This window comes from Pogona vitticeps, chromosome 3, assembly GCF_051106095.1.
Source record: "Pogona vitticeps strain Pit_001003342236 chromosome 3, PviZW2.1, whole genome shotgun sequence".
Taxonomy (NCBI): domain Eukaryota; kingdom Metazoa; phylum Chordata; class Lepidosauria; order Squamata; family Agamidae; genus Pogona; species Pogona vitticeps.
In genome coordinates this window covers 103711062-103725224 of record NC_135785.1, presented here as the reverse complement: position 1 = coordinate 103725224, position 14163 = coordinate 103711062, and the positions used below count along the sequence as shown (strand labels likewise).

The 14163-nt window shown below is 41.1% G+C and overlaps 1 protein-coding gene across 1 annotated transcript in view; it reads right to left on the bottom strand.

Moving 5' to 3' along the window:
• The window catches only part of PARG (poly(ADP-ribose) glycohydrolase), a 105298-nt gene that overhangs the window by 71588 nt on the left and 19547 nt on the right, over positions 1-14163 (bottom strand). Inside the window, exons 6-7 of the mRNA XM_020796850.3 lie at positions 12730-12813; positions 10426-10500 (exon numbers count right to left, since the gene is read on the bottom strand). Coding sequence (XP_020652509.3) covers positions 10426-10500; positions 12730-12813 — 159 coding nt within the window. The remainder of the gene's footprint in view (positions 1-10425; positions 10501-12729; positions 12814-14163) is intronic.

Genomic DNA, 14163 nt, shown 5'->3' with positions numbered 1-14163 from the left:
CTCTATCCTGTTTCCTCGAAAATAAGACCTAACCTGAAAATAAGCCCTTGTATGATTTTTCAGGATGCTAATATTATAAGCCCTACCCCCAAAATAAGCCCCACTTAAAATGTAACCCCGCCCTCCACCACTGTGCAGCAACCAGAAGATTATATGACTGTATTTAAATAAATGTAGGTTGTTGTACATGAAAAAAACATCCCCTGAAAATAAGTCCTAATGTTTTTTGGAGCAAAAATTAATATAAGACCCTGTCTTGTTTTCAGAGGAACATGGTAGGTGCCTGGGGGAACTTTCCGGGGGGGGGCTCCTTCTGTGTGTACAACTTGGAAAGCCAAAGGCTAAACTTCACCAAATTTGGAGGGCTTGTAGAGGGGAGTCAAGGGAAGCCTCTCTGTAGTTTTGGTGTCTCTAGACGCTTGGGGGGCCATTTTATACAGTTTTAAAATACAAAACAAATCGATGAATGGAGGCCCTTATCTCCAAGGAACTCACTCTACAGCAGGGGTCTCATACATGTGGTTCACGGGATGATAGTTTGTAGCCCCCGCCTTGCCTGTCCCCCCCTGAAGTGCCCACGCGTCCTCTGCTGTCAAAAAACCCCTTGCCTCGTTTGCCAGCTCTCTCCCAAGACAGCGCCTCTTGCACCCTCCATCCGGAACTGCAGCCTGCCAACCAGCATGCCTGTCTGCCGGCGGCATGGCTGCAGTTCTGGATGGAAGGTGCAAGAGGCGCTGTCTTGGGGGAGAGCTCCCCAGCGAGGCGTGCTGCCGACCCTTTTCCCCGAGCGTCCGAGCCGCCACCAAGCAATGCCTGAGAGCAGAGCTCGCTCCCAGCCCCTCCTCAAAGAGCGCCTCCAAGCTGCCAACAGCTGCTGCTGCCGCCACCTCTTCCAGGGAAGCGGCTCTCTGGCTCTCTTTCTCTCTCAGCACCCCCAGCACCAGACCAGCCAGCGGCCACCTGGGCATCTGGTGGTGCTTCCTCCTCCTCCTCTTCTTCCTGCTTCAGCTGCCTCGGCTCTAGGGGCTGCCTGGGCTTGCCTTGCAAAATTTGTTCCTCTGTCGTGGTGGGGGTAGCTGCTGCTGCTGACTGCGCCTTTTTTGAGGGGGGGGGGCTCAGAGGAAGGTTGTCAGTCCTCCGTGTGTGTATTTGTGTGCATGCGTACGTGCACCTGTGGGGGGCGCGTTCTGTTTAATTTCACGGGTACCGGTCGGGGCTTTTCTCCTTTGGCAAGGTGAATTCTGTGAGGTTTTTATTTTATTTTATGCCATGCCCTCCTCCCCCCGGCTAGGCAGTGGCCGGCACTCCCTTCTTTCTCTGCTTCTTCGTCCTGCTGCTGCTGTTGCTGGTGGCAGTGAAGAAAGAGCCGGAGGGGGTCATGGCTGGCGACGAGGGCTCGCATGCCCGTCCTCCTCCTCGGAGCCTCAGCTGGGCTAAGGAAACTCCTGGATGGCTTCCTCAGGTTCTTGCTCCGCTTGGCGGAAAATCTGATGCAGCCCAGCCTCACCCAGACTAGCCCCCAAGTAAACTGAGTTTGAGACCCCTGCTCTACAGTCTTGTTCACACACAAGCCAGAATTCCATTAATTATGGCCTATTATTTTTGAGTACTGCTGCACATCGCCCTATCACTCCCACTAAACAAGGTGAAAACTAACTGTCAAGGAAAAGAGTTGCATCATATCCAAACCTGACTCCTAGCTTACTAATCCCAAACAGGTCAAGACCTGGAAAACCAACTTCAAACCCTGTTATTGGATTCTGGTTTGTCAGGGCAGCAATAAATGTGGAGCTTTAGTTTGGATACAGTGCTAACTGTCTGCCTCTTGGTTGTTTTTAGTTGACTCAGATGTTTCCACTGGTGGAAGGAAACAATTAGAAGTGACCAGACTCTGTACTATAGCACATGGGTATATGAACAATAAGCCAGGATTCTCCCAAATTCTGGTTTACTGTTACAAGGGAACAGTCTATATCTTTGGTAATCATATCACGAAGAACCCTTCACTAATCTGGAGACTGAGGAGCAACAGTAATGAACTTTTGACAAAGCTTCATTTCAAAGATAAAATGATGACTATGTTTAGAAGTGTACAGGGTATGTTAACAATTTTTGTGGCAATATATCTTTAGTTACAAATGTAGCATTGTATAATGATAGTGAAAAAAAGACATCTAATTTCAGAAATGGTGTATGGATTTTGTTGGGAATTTGATTAAACTTCAAAATGCTTTTTATGCCTCTGGAAAATGGCACCTCAAGAGAAGCCCAAAGCCATCTAAGAGCTTTTGTTACATATACCATTCTCAATCAAATTAAATTAACCTATGTAAGCCGCCCCGAGTAGACGCTGTCTAGAGGGGCAGGGTAAAAATCGAATTAATTAATTAATTAATTAATTAATTAATTAATTAATTAATTAATTAAGTTGGTATTTCAGTAGGATTGGTTACATTAAAATGCATGCAAGTATTATCGGAAGCATATCACAAGTGTTCAGACATTTGTTATAAACACAGTCATTTAGAGTGATCTAAATATCAAACCACACAAAACTCATTTGGGGGGACAGATGCACAAATAGCACATGTAAGAAACTGAAGGATGACTCCCACAGTGACATGAAAATAATATCATTTATATTATCCTTTCAAGTGTTTTATCAGCAAACAGAACAGGATGCAGTTCAGTTTCTAATTTGCAGATAATCAAAAAGTACCATATTTTTCTGTGTATAAGATGCCCCCATGTATAAGACCCCCACCACTTTTCTAACCCAAAAATAGGAATTCTAAGTGGAGCTTAGCAAGTGGAGGGGGAAAGGGATCAAAAGGCTGCAGGATCATGTTGATCCCTTCATGCTAAGCCCCGTGTGCTGCACAATAACTTTGATCCGTTTCCCCCTCGTGTAGCTGCGGGATTGCTTTGATCTCCCCCCCTCCTTTTACTAAGCCCTGTGGGGCTTAGCAAATGGAGGGGAAAGCAGAGATCAAAGTGATCCTGCAGTGCTTTGATCCTTGCTTTCCCCTCCACTTGCTAAACTGGAGGAAAGGGATCAAAGCGCTGCAGGATCGCTTTGATCGCTTTCCCCCTCCACTTGTTTTTGTTTTCTCCTCAGCTTACTTCCGTGTATAAGATGACCCTCAATTTTTAGTCTAAATATTTTAGACAAAAGTATTGTCTTATACTCGGAAAAAAGGGTATATATGCATAGTTTATATGTTTCTGGTATGTAAACCCCAGTTTCACACTTTGACTATAAATAGAAAATTTACAGAATGTGTGTCAGCTGCTGTATGATATATAATGAAAATGGTTCAGCAACAACTAAAGACAGTAATACCATGCTGGACTTAACGATCACTGTTAACAGCATGACAGAAATGTGTGTTGTTGGCATATTGCAAAGAATTCCTATCTACTGTCTTTTCCAGATGGTCATAATACCCCAGCTGCACCATGCCAGATGTTAAATGTTTCAGCTTTAATAAAAGGAAATTAGCCTAAAGAACATTTAAGCACTGCTATTACAGATTTACACATTTAAATTTGCATATTTAGAAGACGTATGAACCTGAGAAATATTTTTATTTCATCTAACATTTTCATGTAATGTTGGTTAGTCAGCATTTTTATTCTTCTAATCTTAATGCATCTAAATGAAGTCAACCATCCTTGCAGACACAAATGTCAGGTGCAAATATGAAGGCCAAATATCACCTTTTCCCCAACTACATGTCAATTAAACAAACAAGCAAAAAAACTAAACACAGATCATATCTCTCTTTAAATCAAGCTCAATATTCTTATCTCAAAACAAGTTTGATCAAATTAATCCATTCAAACATGGCACCCCTTTCTGAAACATATAAGAAAAAAGGAGAGGGACTCAAAGATCATGGTCCCCAAGTTCATTTAAAAATCATCAAAGAGCCTGAATATTCAGCCCAGTTGTGCTCTTGGGCCTAACCCGATAATGATGGCTTTTACTAATGATTGATCAAACCAAAGATACCAAGAAAACCAAACAAACCAACCACTTTGGTGATCTAACAAATGTATATTTTTGTGAGGCAGGAACAAAATTATGAACTTGGCACCTAGGTGGTGGGACAAAGCCACAGTGTAGAACTGTATATAACCTTAATCTTCTTTTTCCTGCTCCCCCAAAATTAACTCTGCACCTTGGGGAGGCTATTCTTGACTTCTCCCGGGGGTATGAAACAAATTGACAACAAATCCTTATATATTTCACTAATGGTTGCTACAAGAATGACATTTTAAGACCAGAATTAAAAAAGAACTGGGATTCTAATAGGCTGCAGGTCAAGGGTTCTTCCATTTCTCATCCATGACCTAAGATAATCAAGGTAAGACTGTGTACACCATCGGAAAGTATGGAGAGAGAATGCAGACAAAATTAATTATCACAGCTCTCAGAAGAACATGTAATCACCCAATGCAATGAGAACTAATTTTTAAAAATAAAACAGTATTCTCTTAACGAGATGCAATGTGGATTGGAAAGGAAAAGGCATAATTTCATCAACTCACTTTTCATTTATCTACTACTAGATTATCTGTAGGAATGAAAACTTAATTAAAGAAAAGGTTTTCCAGAGATGCTCATTATTACTAATGACTTTTAATCTGCAACATACTAGAAATCTATATACCATTACTTTAAAAAAAAACCCTGCTATGTCAAAGGAATATAAACTATTAGTAAGTGGTTGGGAGTTGACTTACTATAATATAAGATGTATAAACTATAATACACAGGCCATTTATTCCAGTATTAAAAAATGAATGCAAGGAACACATACTCAAGCAGATTCCTAAAAACTGATATACTTGCAGCTTCATCAAAGAATTACTTCCTTTTTTACCCTAAAATTACAAGAACATTTTTAAAATACAATTTGGAGTCAATATATTCACCTATCCTTGCATAAACACATTGCCAGCATAAACACATTCTCCATTAAGGCAAGAGACAGCACAACACAAAAGAAGTCCTGCTGCTTAACGCTTTGCATGAAATAAATAGTGACACACAGGAAATTCGCGCGCACACATCTTACACAGATAAACAGAGATCCACAGTTTAGGTGTTTTCCCGATTCAACCCCGAGTCTGAATGTACAGAGTTCAGTGTAGCCAGGAGCCCATCTGCACAGTTAAAAGCTTGTGCCAGTTCCTGATTATGCTTGATCAGGCTACAGTGGCATATGCATTAGTTACATCTTGTTTGGATTACTGAAACTCATTCTGTGTGGGGCCACTTCTGAAGATGATTCAGCAATAGTAATTGTTGAAAAATGCTATAACCAGACTCCTAACTGGGGCTGCAAGTAACTTCCCTGTTACAACTACACTGGTTACCAGTTTGTTTCCACACCAAATTCAACATGCAGATTTTGACCTAAAAAGACCAAGAGGTCTGGGGCCAGGCTATCTGAAAGATCACGTCTCCACCAGGAGTGTTAAGATCATCAGCGGAGGCCTTTCTCCCAGTCCTACCATCTTCAGATTCACCTGGTGAGGATATAAGAGGGTGCTTTTTCAGTAGCTGCTCCCAGACTATGGAATGTCCTCCTTCAAGAGGACAGTTTGGCATCCTCCTTGCTATTCATCTACCATTAGGCAAAAAAAAATCCTTTAAAAATAATTTTATTACATTTTCAAACAAAAAACTATAACCAAAGGAAGCAAAAACAGGGAAACCTTTTAAATGATGAACAAAAAAGGGCAACACTAACATGAATTTGAAACCCAATTATTGGCAGAAGGTTCAATATTTAATACCTTTTTCAATTTCATGCCATTATAAATTTAAGAATTCACCAATCTTGTAGACCAGCGGTCCCCAACCTTTTTAGCCCTGCTTTTTAGCCCTTCCTGCGCTTGTGCAAATGGGTGAAGACGCAGCATGCATGCACAAAGGGCGGCACAGCACTCGTGCGCATGTGCACTTGTACGCAAAGGGCAGAGCAGCGCTCGTGCTGGCACTTGTGCGCTCGCACACAGGCACAAAAAGGCTGGGGGACTGTGTGCAGGGGTGGGGGGAAAGTTCTCTCTCTGCAGCCCAGTCGGGCTCAGGCCATGGACCGGCACTGGGCTGCGGACTGGGGGTTGGGGACCTCTGTGGTAGAGAGTTTCTGTACCATTATTTATTTTACAGCTTGCATTTCATTCTTTTCGATAATCTGAGGAAAGACGTAGACATACGTTGGGTACTTTTTGGATCTGTATTTTAAAAATGAAGTTATGCCATGTTTCACAGAAATCTGATTTTCTGCCTTTACCTCTAACTACTCGTAAATTGATACATTAGTTTTGTTTGTTTGTGTTTTTTTTTTTTTTGCTATGGCAAATTGTCACCATTCTGAATACCAGGAGTTTAATGTCAAAAGTTCTACAGTTTTTCAGCATTTTGCTATGTGTAAAATAAAGAATAAAGTTCTGCACTTCTCAGTTTGCCCGCCTATATTTATACAGTGCCCATCTCCCTATATAAGGGACCCCAGGTGGTCTGCAGCGTTTAAAAACAATTGTATAAAACAGAATAAATAAATTGTTAACAATTAAACAGACAAGTGTATATAAATATTAAAATTAGATGACTACCACCTACCATCTCAAAATGTAAATACAAAACACCTATTTAAAAAGTAACAAAAATGTTGAAAAACAGAGACGGAAAGTAAGCAAATGCTGTATCTCCTGGAAATCCCACACAGTCTAAGCTTTTCATTCTGAACAGTAAGCTGTCCACTAGGGTACTCACTGGGGAGAGGGCTCAATTTTTAACAAGTCCTCCCCAGCTAGACTAATCTAATTCTTCCACTTTTATGTTTTTTTCAGCATTAAATTTTCATCTGGATCTAGTGCACGTGACTTTACCATCATCTGTTGTGCTCCTGTTTATTGCACTGGTTTAATGGCATTACTGGTTATTTTATATTGGTTGTAATCAAAGTGCGAGGTGGACATAATTCAAGGCTAAAGTACGGTAACATATATACATATATAATGCATGTATGTATATAAACAAACATAAAAGAATCTGTGTATTTAGAAGTTCAGTCGTAAGAGCCAGAGACATTGCCTGTTCTTCTAGTAAAAGACAAAATAAATCCACCAGATTATCTATATTCATAAAGTAGAAGCTGCCACAGAATCTGAAATTCAAGGTCATGTTCCACTACAGCGTGGTCTGAAACAAAACGTATCATAGCGTTTTTTTTCTCTTTTGTTCTTTTCCATCCAAACTATTTTTATTGCAAATTGCTTAAAATAATCAGTTTTTTTTTCAAAAATAAATATATACAGCACTACCAAGTTTTCCCCCTTTCTAGCCACTTCTACAGTACAGTATTTGAAGAACTGTAGTTCTCAGCAAAAGAAAACGAATGCTACATGAACATCTTGTCTTAATCAGTGGAAAAGCCAAACAAGTCATAGCTTCAGCTACCACTGAAGTTATGTCAGCACAGTGTCAGCTGGATGAAATGCTGCATTCCACTCCAGCTGGCATGCTCAGGTTAATTGGCAATCATCTCCATTTAGCCTCCAAGGAATCTCCATTTCTATTCAACAGATAGCATGCTCTCTAGAGCCACAAAGCTTTCAAACAGCTGCTTTGGTAATTAAAAGAATACTTCAAAGCTTTTGCATTATTTAATCTCAAGCAACACCAAGAAAACCAAACAAATCAAGCATTTTGGTGATCTAACAAATGTATCTTTTTGGGAGGCAGGAACAAAATTATGAACTTGGCACCTAGGTGGTGGGACAAAGCCACAGTGTAGAACTGTATATAACCTTAATCTTCTTTTTCCTGCTCCCCCAAAATTAACTCTGCACCTTGGGGAGGCTATTCTTGACTTCTCCCGGGGGTATGAAACAAATCAACAACAAATCCTTGCATATCTCGCTAATGGTTGCTACAGGAATGACATTTTAAGACCAGAATTAAAAAAGAACTGGGATTCTAATAGGCTGCAGGTCAAAGGTTTTTCCATTTCTCATCCATGACCTAAGATAATCAAGGTAAGACCGTGTACGCCATCAGAAAGTATGGAGAAAGAATGCAAACAAAATTAATTATCACAGCTCTCAGAGGAACAACACGTAATCACCCAATGCAATGAGAACTACTTTTAAAAAATAAAACAGTATTCGCTTAATGAGATGCAATGTGGATTGGAAAGGAAAAGGCATAATTTCATCAACTCATCTTTCATTTATCGACTACTAGATTATCTGTAGGAATGAAAACCTAATTAAAGAAAAGGTTTTCCAGAGATGCTCATTACTACTAATGACTTTTATTCTGCAACATACTAGAAATCTACTGTATTTTTCTGTGTATAAGACACCCCCATGTATAAGACGCCTCCCCACTTTTCTAACCCAAAATTAAGAAATCTAAGTGGGGCTTAGCAAGTGTAGGGGGAAAGGGATCAAACAGCTGCTAAGCCCGCGGGGCTTAGCAAAAGGAGAGGGAAAGCGATCAAAGCAATCCCGCGACTGCACAATCGTTTTGATCCCTTCCCCCCTTAAACAGCCACGGATTTGCTTTGATTCTTCCCCCTTCCTTTTCTTAAGCCCCATGGGACTTAGCAAGCAGAGGGGAAAGCAGGGATCAAAGCGATGCTGCAGCGCTTTGATCCCTGTTTTCCTTTTGCTAAGGATTAGCAAGTGGAGGGGAAAGCAGGGATCAAAGGCCTGCAGGAACAATTTGATCCCTGCTTTCCCCTCCACTTGTTTTTGTACTCTCCTCAGCTTACTTCCATGTATAAGACAAACCTCAATTTTTAGTCTAAAAATTTTAGACAAAAGTACAGTAGGTACTGGGGGAAGATCATACGTATTTGCATGCCCACAAAGATGAATAAATAGGTCACTCCACAATTGTTGTCCTTTATTTTTAAACATTCAAATAATGTCATATAAATATAATAATAGGGTGTCATGAAGTCAATTCTGACTTATGGCAACCTTTCCCCGGTAGAGAACACTCAGAAGTGGTTTACCACTCCCATCTACTGGTGGGGCAAGTGGGGGCTGTGCAGCTTGCCCAAGGCCACACAGACTGGTTCTTCTCCCAGAATGCACAGTAAGAAATTGAACTTCCAACCTGTGATTCCACAGCCAGAAACTTAAACCACTGAGTTATCCAGCCAGCATAAACAAATATTCTGGTACTTTTCTGGCAGTGCTTATGGTGGAGACCATCTGTTCAATGCTCAATTCTATGTAATGGACTTTATTCACCAAATTTTGAAGAACAGCAAATAATGTATTATTCCAATAAATCAGAAGTCCTCTTTACAATCTACTTTTCCATTTACTTCCCCATTACCATACTCCTCCTTAAATGTTACAAACATTATATGATCTCTCTGGCTCACCTTTTCCATCTAATCCTGAAGATTTTGTGCTCCTGAAAGTTTGTTTTGTACAGCTTGTAACTTATTTTCTGTAGGTGCTCCATATTAATTTCATATATATCAAAATTGTACATTTTAAAGAATGTAAGCACCATCAGAGAAGGGAGCAAAAGCATAATTATATCTTTTTCTTAGTACAGATATAGAATCAGAAGCTCACTGGAAGATCTTTTATCAGTTTATTGTTTTTCCCTATATAGTCAACTATCCATGTCAATGACAAATCTCACAAAACGAATGAGATGTACAATGAACCTGGACATTATATCAATGTTTAAAACATTAAGTATACAAACGGGCAAACCATGTTGTAAAGAAGCATGTCTGCATCTCTCTTCCACTGTTTCAACATTCAGTTTCTTAAATTAATTCCTGTTTCCTCAGTGCAGTAACCTTCAGATACCTTCAGAGCAACCATTTAATGAAAACTGTCAACAAATAGTGGATTATTGAAAGCAGATTCATTCTGAGCATAGAGACTGTGAAATATATGTACCGTAAAAAATGTGTTACGTTTACAACACCCAAGAGTGCACCGGGGGGTGGGGGGTGGGATCACATGATTATATCAAGTGTTTCTGAGTGGTGATTTAAATCAAATCCACCCTGGAAAGGAACTCAGGCATCCCAGATCCAATATAATACTAAACCAATGCAAAATGGAACAAACCACAAACCAGGAAGCTCCTATAGGGTTAGCCGCTCCAGTGAAAGGAAGAGGCAAACTTGAATGATTCAGAGGCACATTAGCATTCTAGCTTCTTCTTGGTAAGCTTATCATTATATTGGAAATGACCCACACTGTTTTGGTTCTTCTAGCTATATTTACTACTACTGTACTCTCAATCCAACACTATGCATATTCAGCTAACCTCATAGCTAAAAGTATGTTTAAAGGCAAAGTAATGAAAAAGACATATTATATAATGGCAAGATGCAGGTGGTTAAACAAGTAAGCTTTTGTTACCTTATCACAGAAGTCAGTAAGAGCTGCAAAGTCCCATTTCTTGGCATATGCAACATTATATCTGAGAATAGCCTCCTATAAAAGAAAAAGAAAAAATCTGAGCAGTGAGAAAACCTGGTTTCTAAATAAACAGCATCCTCTGCTGGTACAAGATAATTTTACAACAATGCTTTTGAAAATTGTTTCTTCACAGGAAAAGAGGGGTTCAGTTTTCAATACACACAGGAGTTGGAAGAGACCCATTCAGTTGAATATTTCCTACCCAGGGCAAAATTTCACATATTTAATGCATTCTTGTCAGATGCTAATCCAATCATCAGTCTCTTGCTTGTTGTAACAACTAACACCCTATTAATCAGCTTCAATGAGCCACCACAATTTCTACTTTTTTGCTTACATGCACACAGAAAACCAAAAAGATTCTGAGGCTAAACAAATATAAAAAATGGTGACAGTCTCTACTTACACATAGTTTATAATTAGGATTCTATTAGTGCTATCACACCTGCATTAATAGAATGATAAAACTATATACTGACTTCTGTTTTATTTACTTTTATTCTCCCTTTCTGCAATGACTTCCAACATGGAGAATTACGAATCCGGCACACTTTCCTGTGCTACTGTGAATATTGCCTGGAGTCTGGAACTACAAATAGTTCAAGCATAGGCATGACCTATGACACAGAAGTCTCCTGATCTGGATATTAACACAATATCAATTACGTGACACCACCTGTTAGATAGTCTCCCAATTTTTTACTCTTAGAAACTTGGCAATGTGTTACTAAGAGAGATTGCTATTCTAGCCCTTGATCTGAAATCTATTGGTTCAAGACAGTTTACTGCTCACGGGCACATGCATTTGAAAAGTATTTTAAAACAGTCCTCTAAATTTAGGCTGAGGCTGCATAACTTTCCCAAGGCCCTCCAGTAAGTTGAGTTCATAAATCACGGAGATGTTAAGTCTGTATATTCCACCCCAAAACCTGATATCTCACTCTTGCAAACGAGTCTTGTACCACATTCCTCAAAGCATAAGGATTTTTGCAAATTACTAATATACCGTATTTTTCGCTCCGTAAGACGCACCTTTCCACAAGACGCACCAAATTTTTAGAAGAAAACAGGAAAAAAATAATTTTTTTTCCTCCTAAAAATTGGTGAGCCTTATGGAGAGGTCCATCTTATGGAACACATCCTAGGACCCTTTGGAGGCTCGCCCTGCTCCCCCCGGGGGTCAGAGGGGGCGAAATCGCCAGCTTCTGGGACTTGAGGCTTGGGAAGCTTCAGAAGAGTCCCAGAAGCTGGTGATTTCCCCCCCTCTGGCCCAGCGGGAGGGGGCAGGGTGAGCCTCCAAAGGGTCCTAGGGTGTGTTTCAGGATGCTTTAGAGAATCACCCTGCCCCCCTCGGGGGTCAGAGGGGGCAAAATCGCCACCTTCTGGCACTCTTCAGAGGCTTCCCAAGCTTCCAAACACTCCCAGAACCAGGCGATTTCGCCAGGGCTGGCCCCGTGGGGGGGTGGGGGGAGCGTGGCAAGGGTCCTGTGAGGCTCCCTTGGACCCTTGCCATGCTCCCCCCACCCCCCCCACGGGGCCAGGGGGGTAGAATCGCCAGCTTCTGAGAGTGTTTAGAGGCTTATCAAGCTTCCAAACACTCCCAGAACCTGGCGATTTCGCCAGGGCTGGCCCCGTGGGGGGGTGGGGGGAGCGTGGCAAGGGTCCTGGGAAGCTCCCTCGGACCCTTGCGACGCTCCCCCCACCCCCACATGGGGCCAGGGGGTAAAATCGCCAGCTTCTGGGAGTGTTTTGAGGCTTGGGAAGCCTCAAAACACTCCCCAGAAACTGGCGATTTTGCCAGTGCTGGCTCGTGCGGGGGTGGGAGGAGTGTCACAAGGGTCTGAGTGAGCTTCCAGGACCCTTGCGACATTCCCCCCACCTGGAAGCTGGCGATTTCGCCAGCGCTGGCCCCATGGGGGGATGGGGGAGCCTCGCAAGGGTCCTGGAAGGCTCACCCGGACCCTTGCGATGCTCCCCCCCACGGGGCCAGCGGCGACGAAATTACTGCCTTCGGTCCATAAGACGCACGGACATTCCTCCCCACATTTTGGAGGGAAAAAAGTGTGTCTTATGGAGCAAAAAATACGCTAATTTTCATGGTAATGTCTCATGCATTTTAGTAACACCTTGTATAAATTAATAATGACATTCAGTGCATCACTCTGTCACACACCTCTGCAAAAGCTATATATGGAAAGAAATGTTAATGATAGAAGACTACAGTCTTCAGCTTAATTGCCTTACCTTCAAATCACGGGAGCTGGTGAATTTCTTAAGCAGTGAAGTCTGAATTAATTCCCACCGGCTGCCAGCAGTCCTTTCACCATTCTTTAAATATAAACAAATATCTATACTTATGACAAAATGAATTCAGATAATCAAACTATTTTCAGCCTCACTACCAATAATACAGCAATTTAAAATGAAAATATAAATTATACGTGCTATGTTATGTGCCATCAAGTCAAAACCAACTAATAATGCCTCCAACAGGGTTTTCAAGGTAAGTAAGCTATTCATGGAGTGGTTTTATCAGTTTCACTCCCCCAGTGAGCTTCCATGGCTGAGCAAATTCAAACCCAGGCATACTGAATCCATGTCTGTCACTTTATCTACTACACCACTCTGGTATACAGTGGTGCCTCGCATAGCGATGATAATTGGTGCAGCAAAAATCGCTGCTAAGCGATTTCATTGCCATGCGATTTTAAAAAGCCCATAGGAATACATTGAAACCCCTTCAATGCATTCCTATGGGCTAAAAACTTATCTTTAGGTGAAAATCCTCCATACGGCGGCCATTTTCGCTGCCCGGTAAGCGAGGAATCCGTCCCTAAACACAGCGGGCAGCCATTTTTTTTACCCAGTAGCCATTTTGGAACCGCCAATCAGCTGGGGGAAAATCATCACTTTGCAATGATCGGTAAGCGAAACAGGGAACTGATCATCGCAAAGCAAAAAAAGCCCATTCAGACCATCGCAAAGCGATCGCAAAAAGTTAATCCCTATGCGATTTCGTCGTTAAACGGGGCGCCCGTTAAGCGAGGCACCACTGTACACTACTTACTTTATTTTCCCCCACTCAGAATTAAAACATTCTTGCATGATTCCTAACCCAGAAATTAAGTACAGTTCTTTCTAGTGTACTACACCTAATCAGAGAACACAGACTCACTTCCCAAGAAATTCAATGTTAGGTTTACTTATTTAATCCATACTCTATAAGCAGTTTTTTTAAAGGATAGGCCTTCACAAGAGGATATACTGTATATAAAATTATCAATGAGACACTACCCAAAATCCTGTTAACACTGCAATAATAATACATCATCATCATTATTACCATCATCATCAACATTATTGTCATCATCATCATATTATAAATGTCTTAATTGTTTTATTATTTAATTAAATTTTTATTTTATGTTGTCACAGATTATGTTTTTTTAATGCTCTTATAATTGATGTTAACCTCCAGAGTAACCATTCGGTTAGATGGGTGGTATAAAAATTTAATTATTATGATTATCATCATCACACTAGAATAGATCCATTAAATCAACAGGCACTTGATTCAATGGAACTCTTTAGTAAGTTTCAGTGATTCAAATGGGCCTGCTCTAAATGCAACTTACAATGCTAAAGTGAGCCACAGTAGGCCCATTTGAATCAATGGAA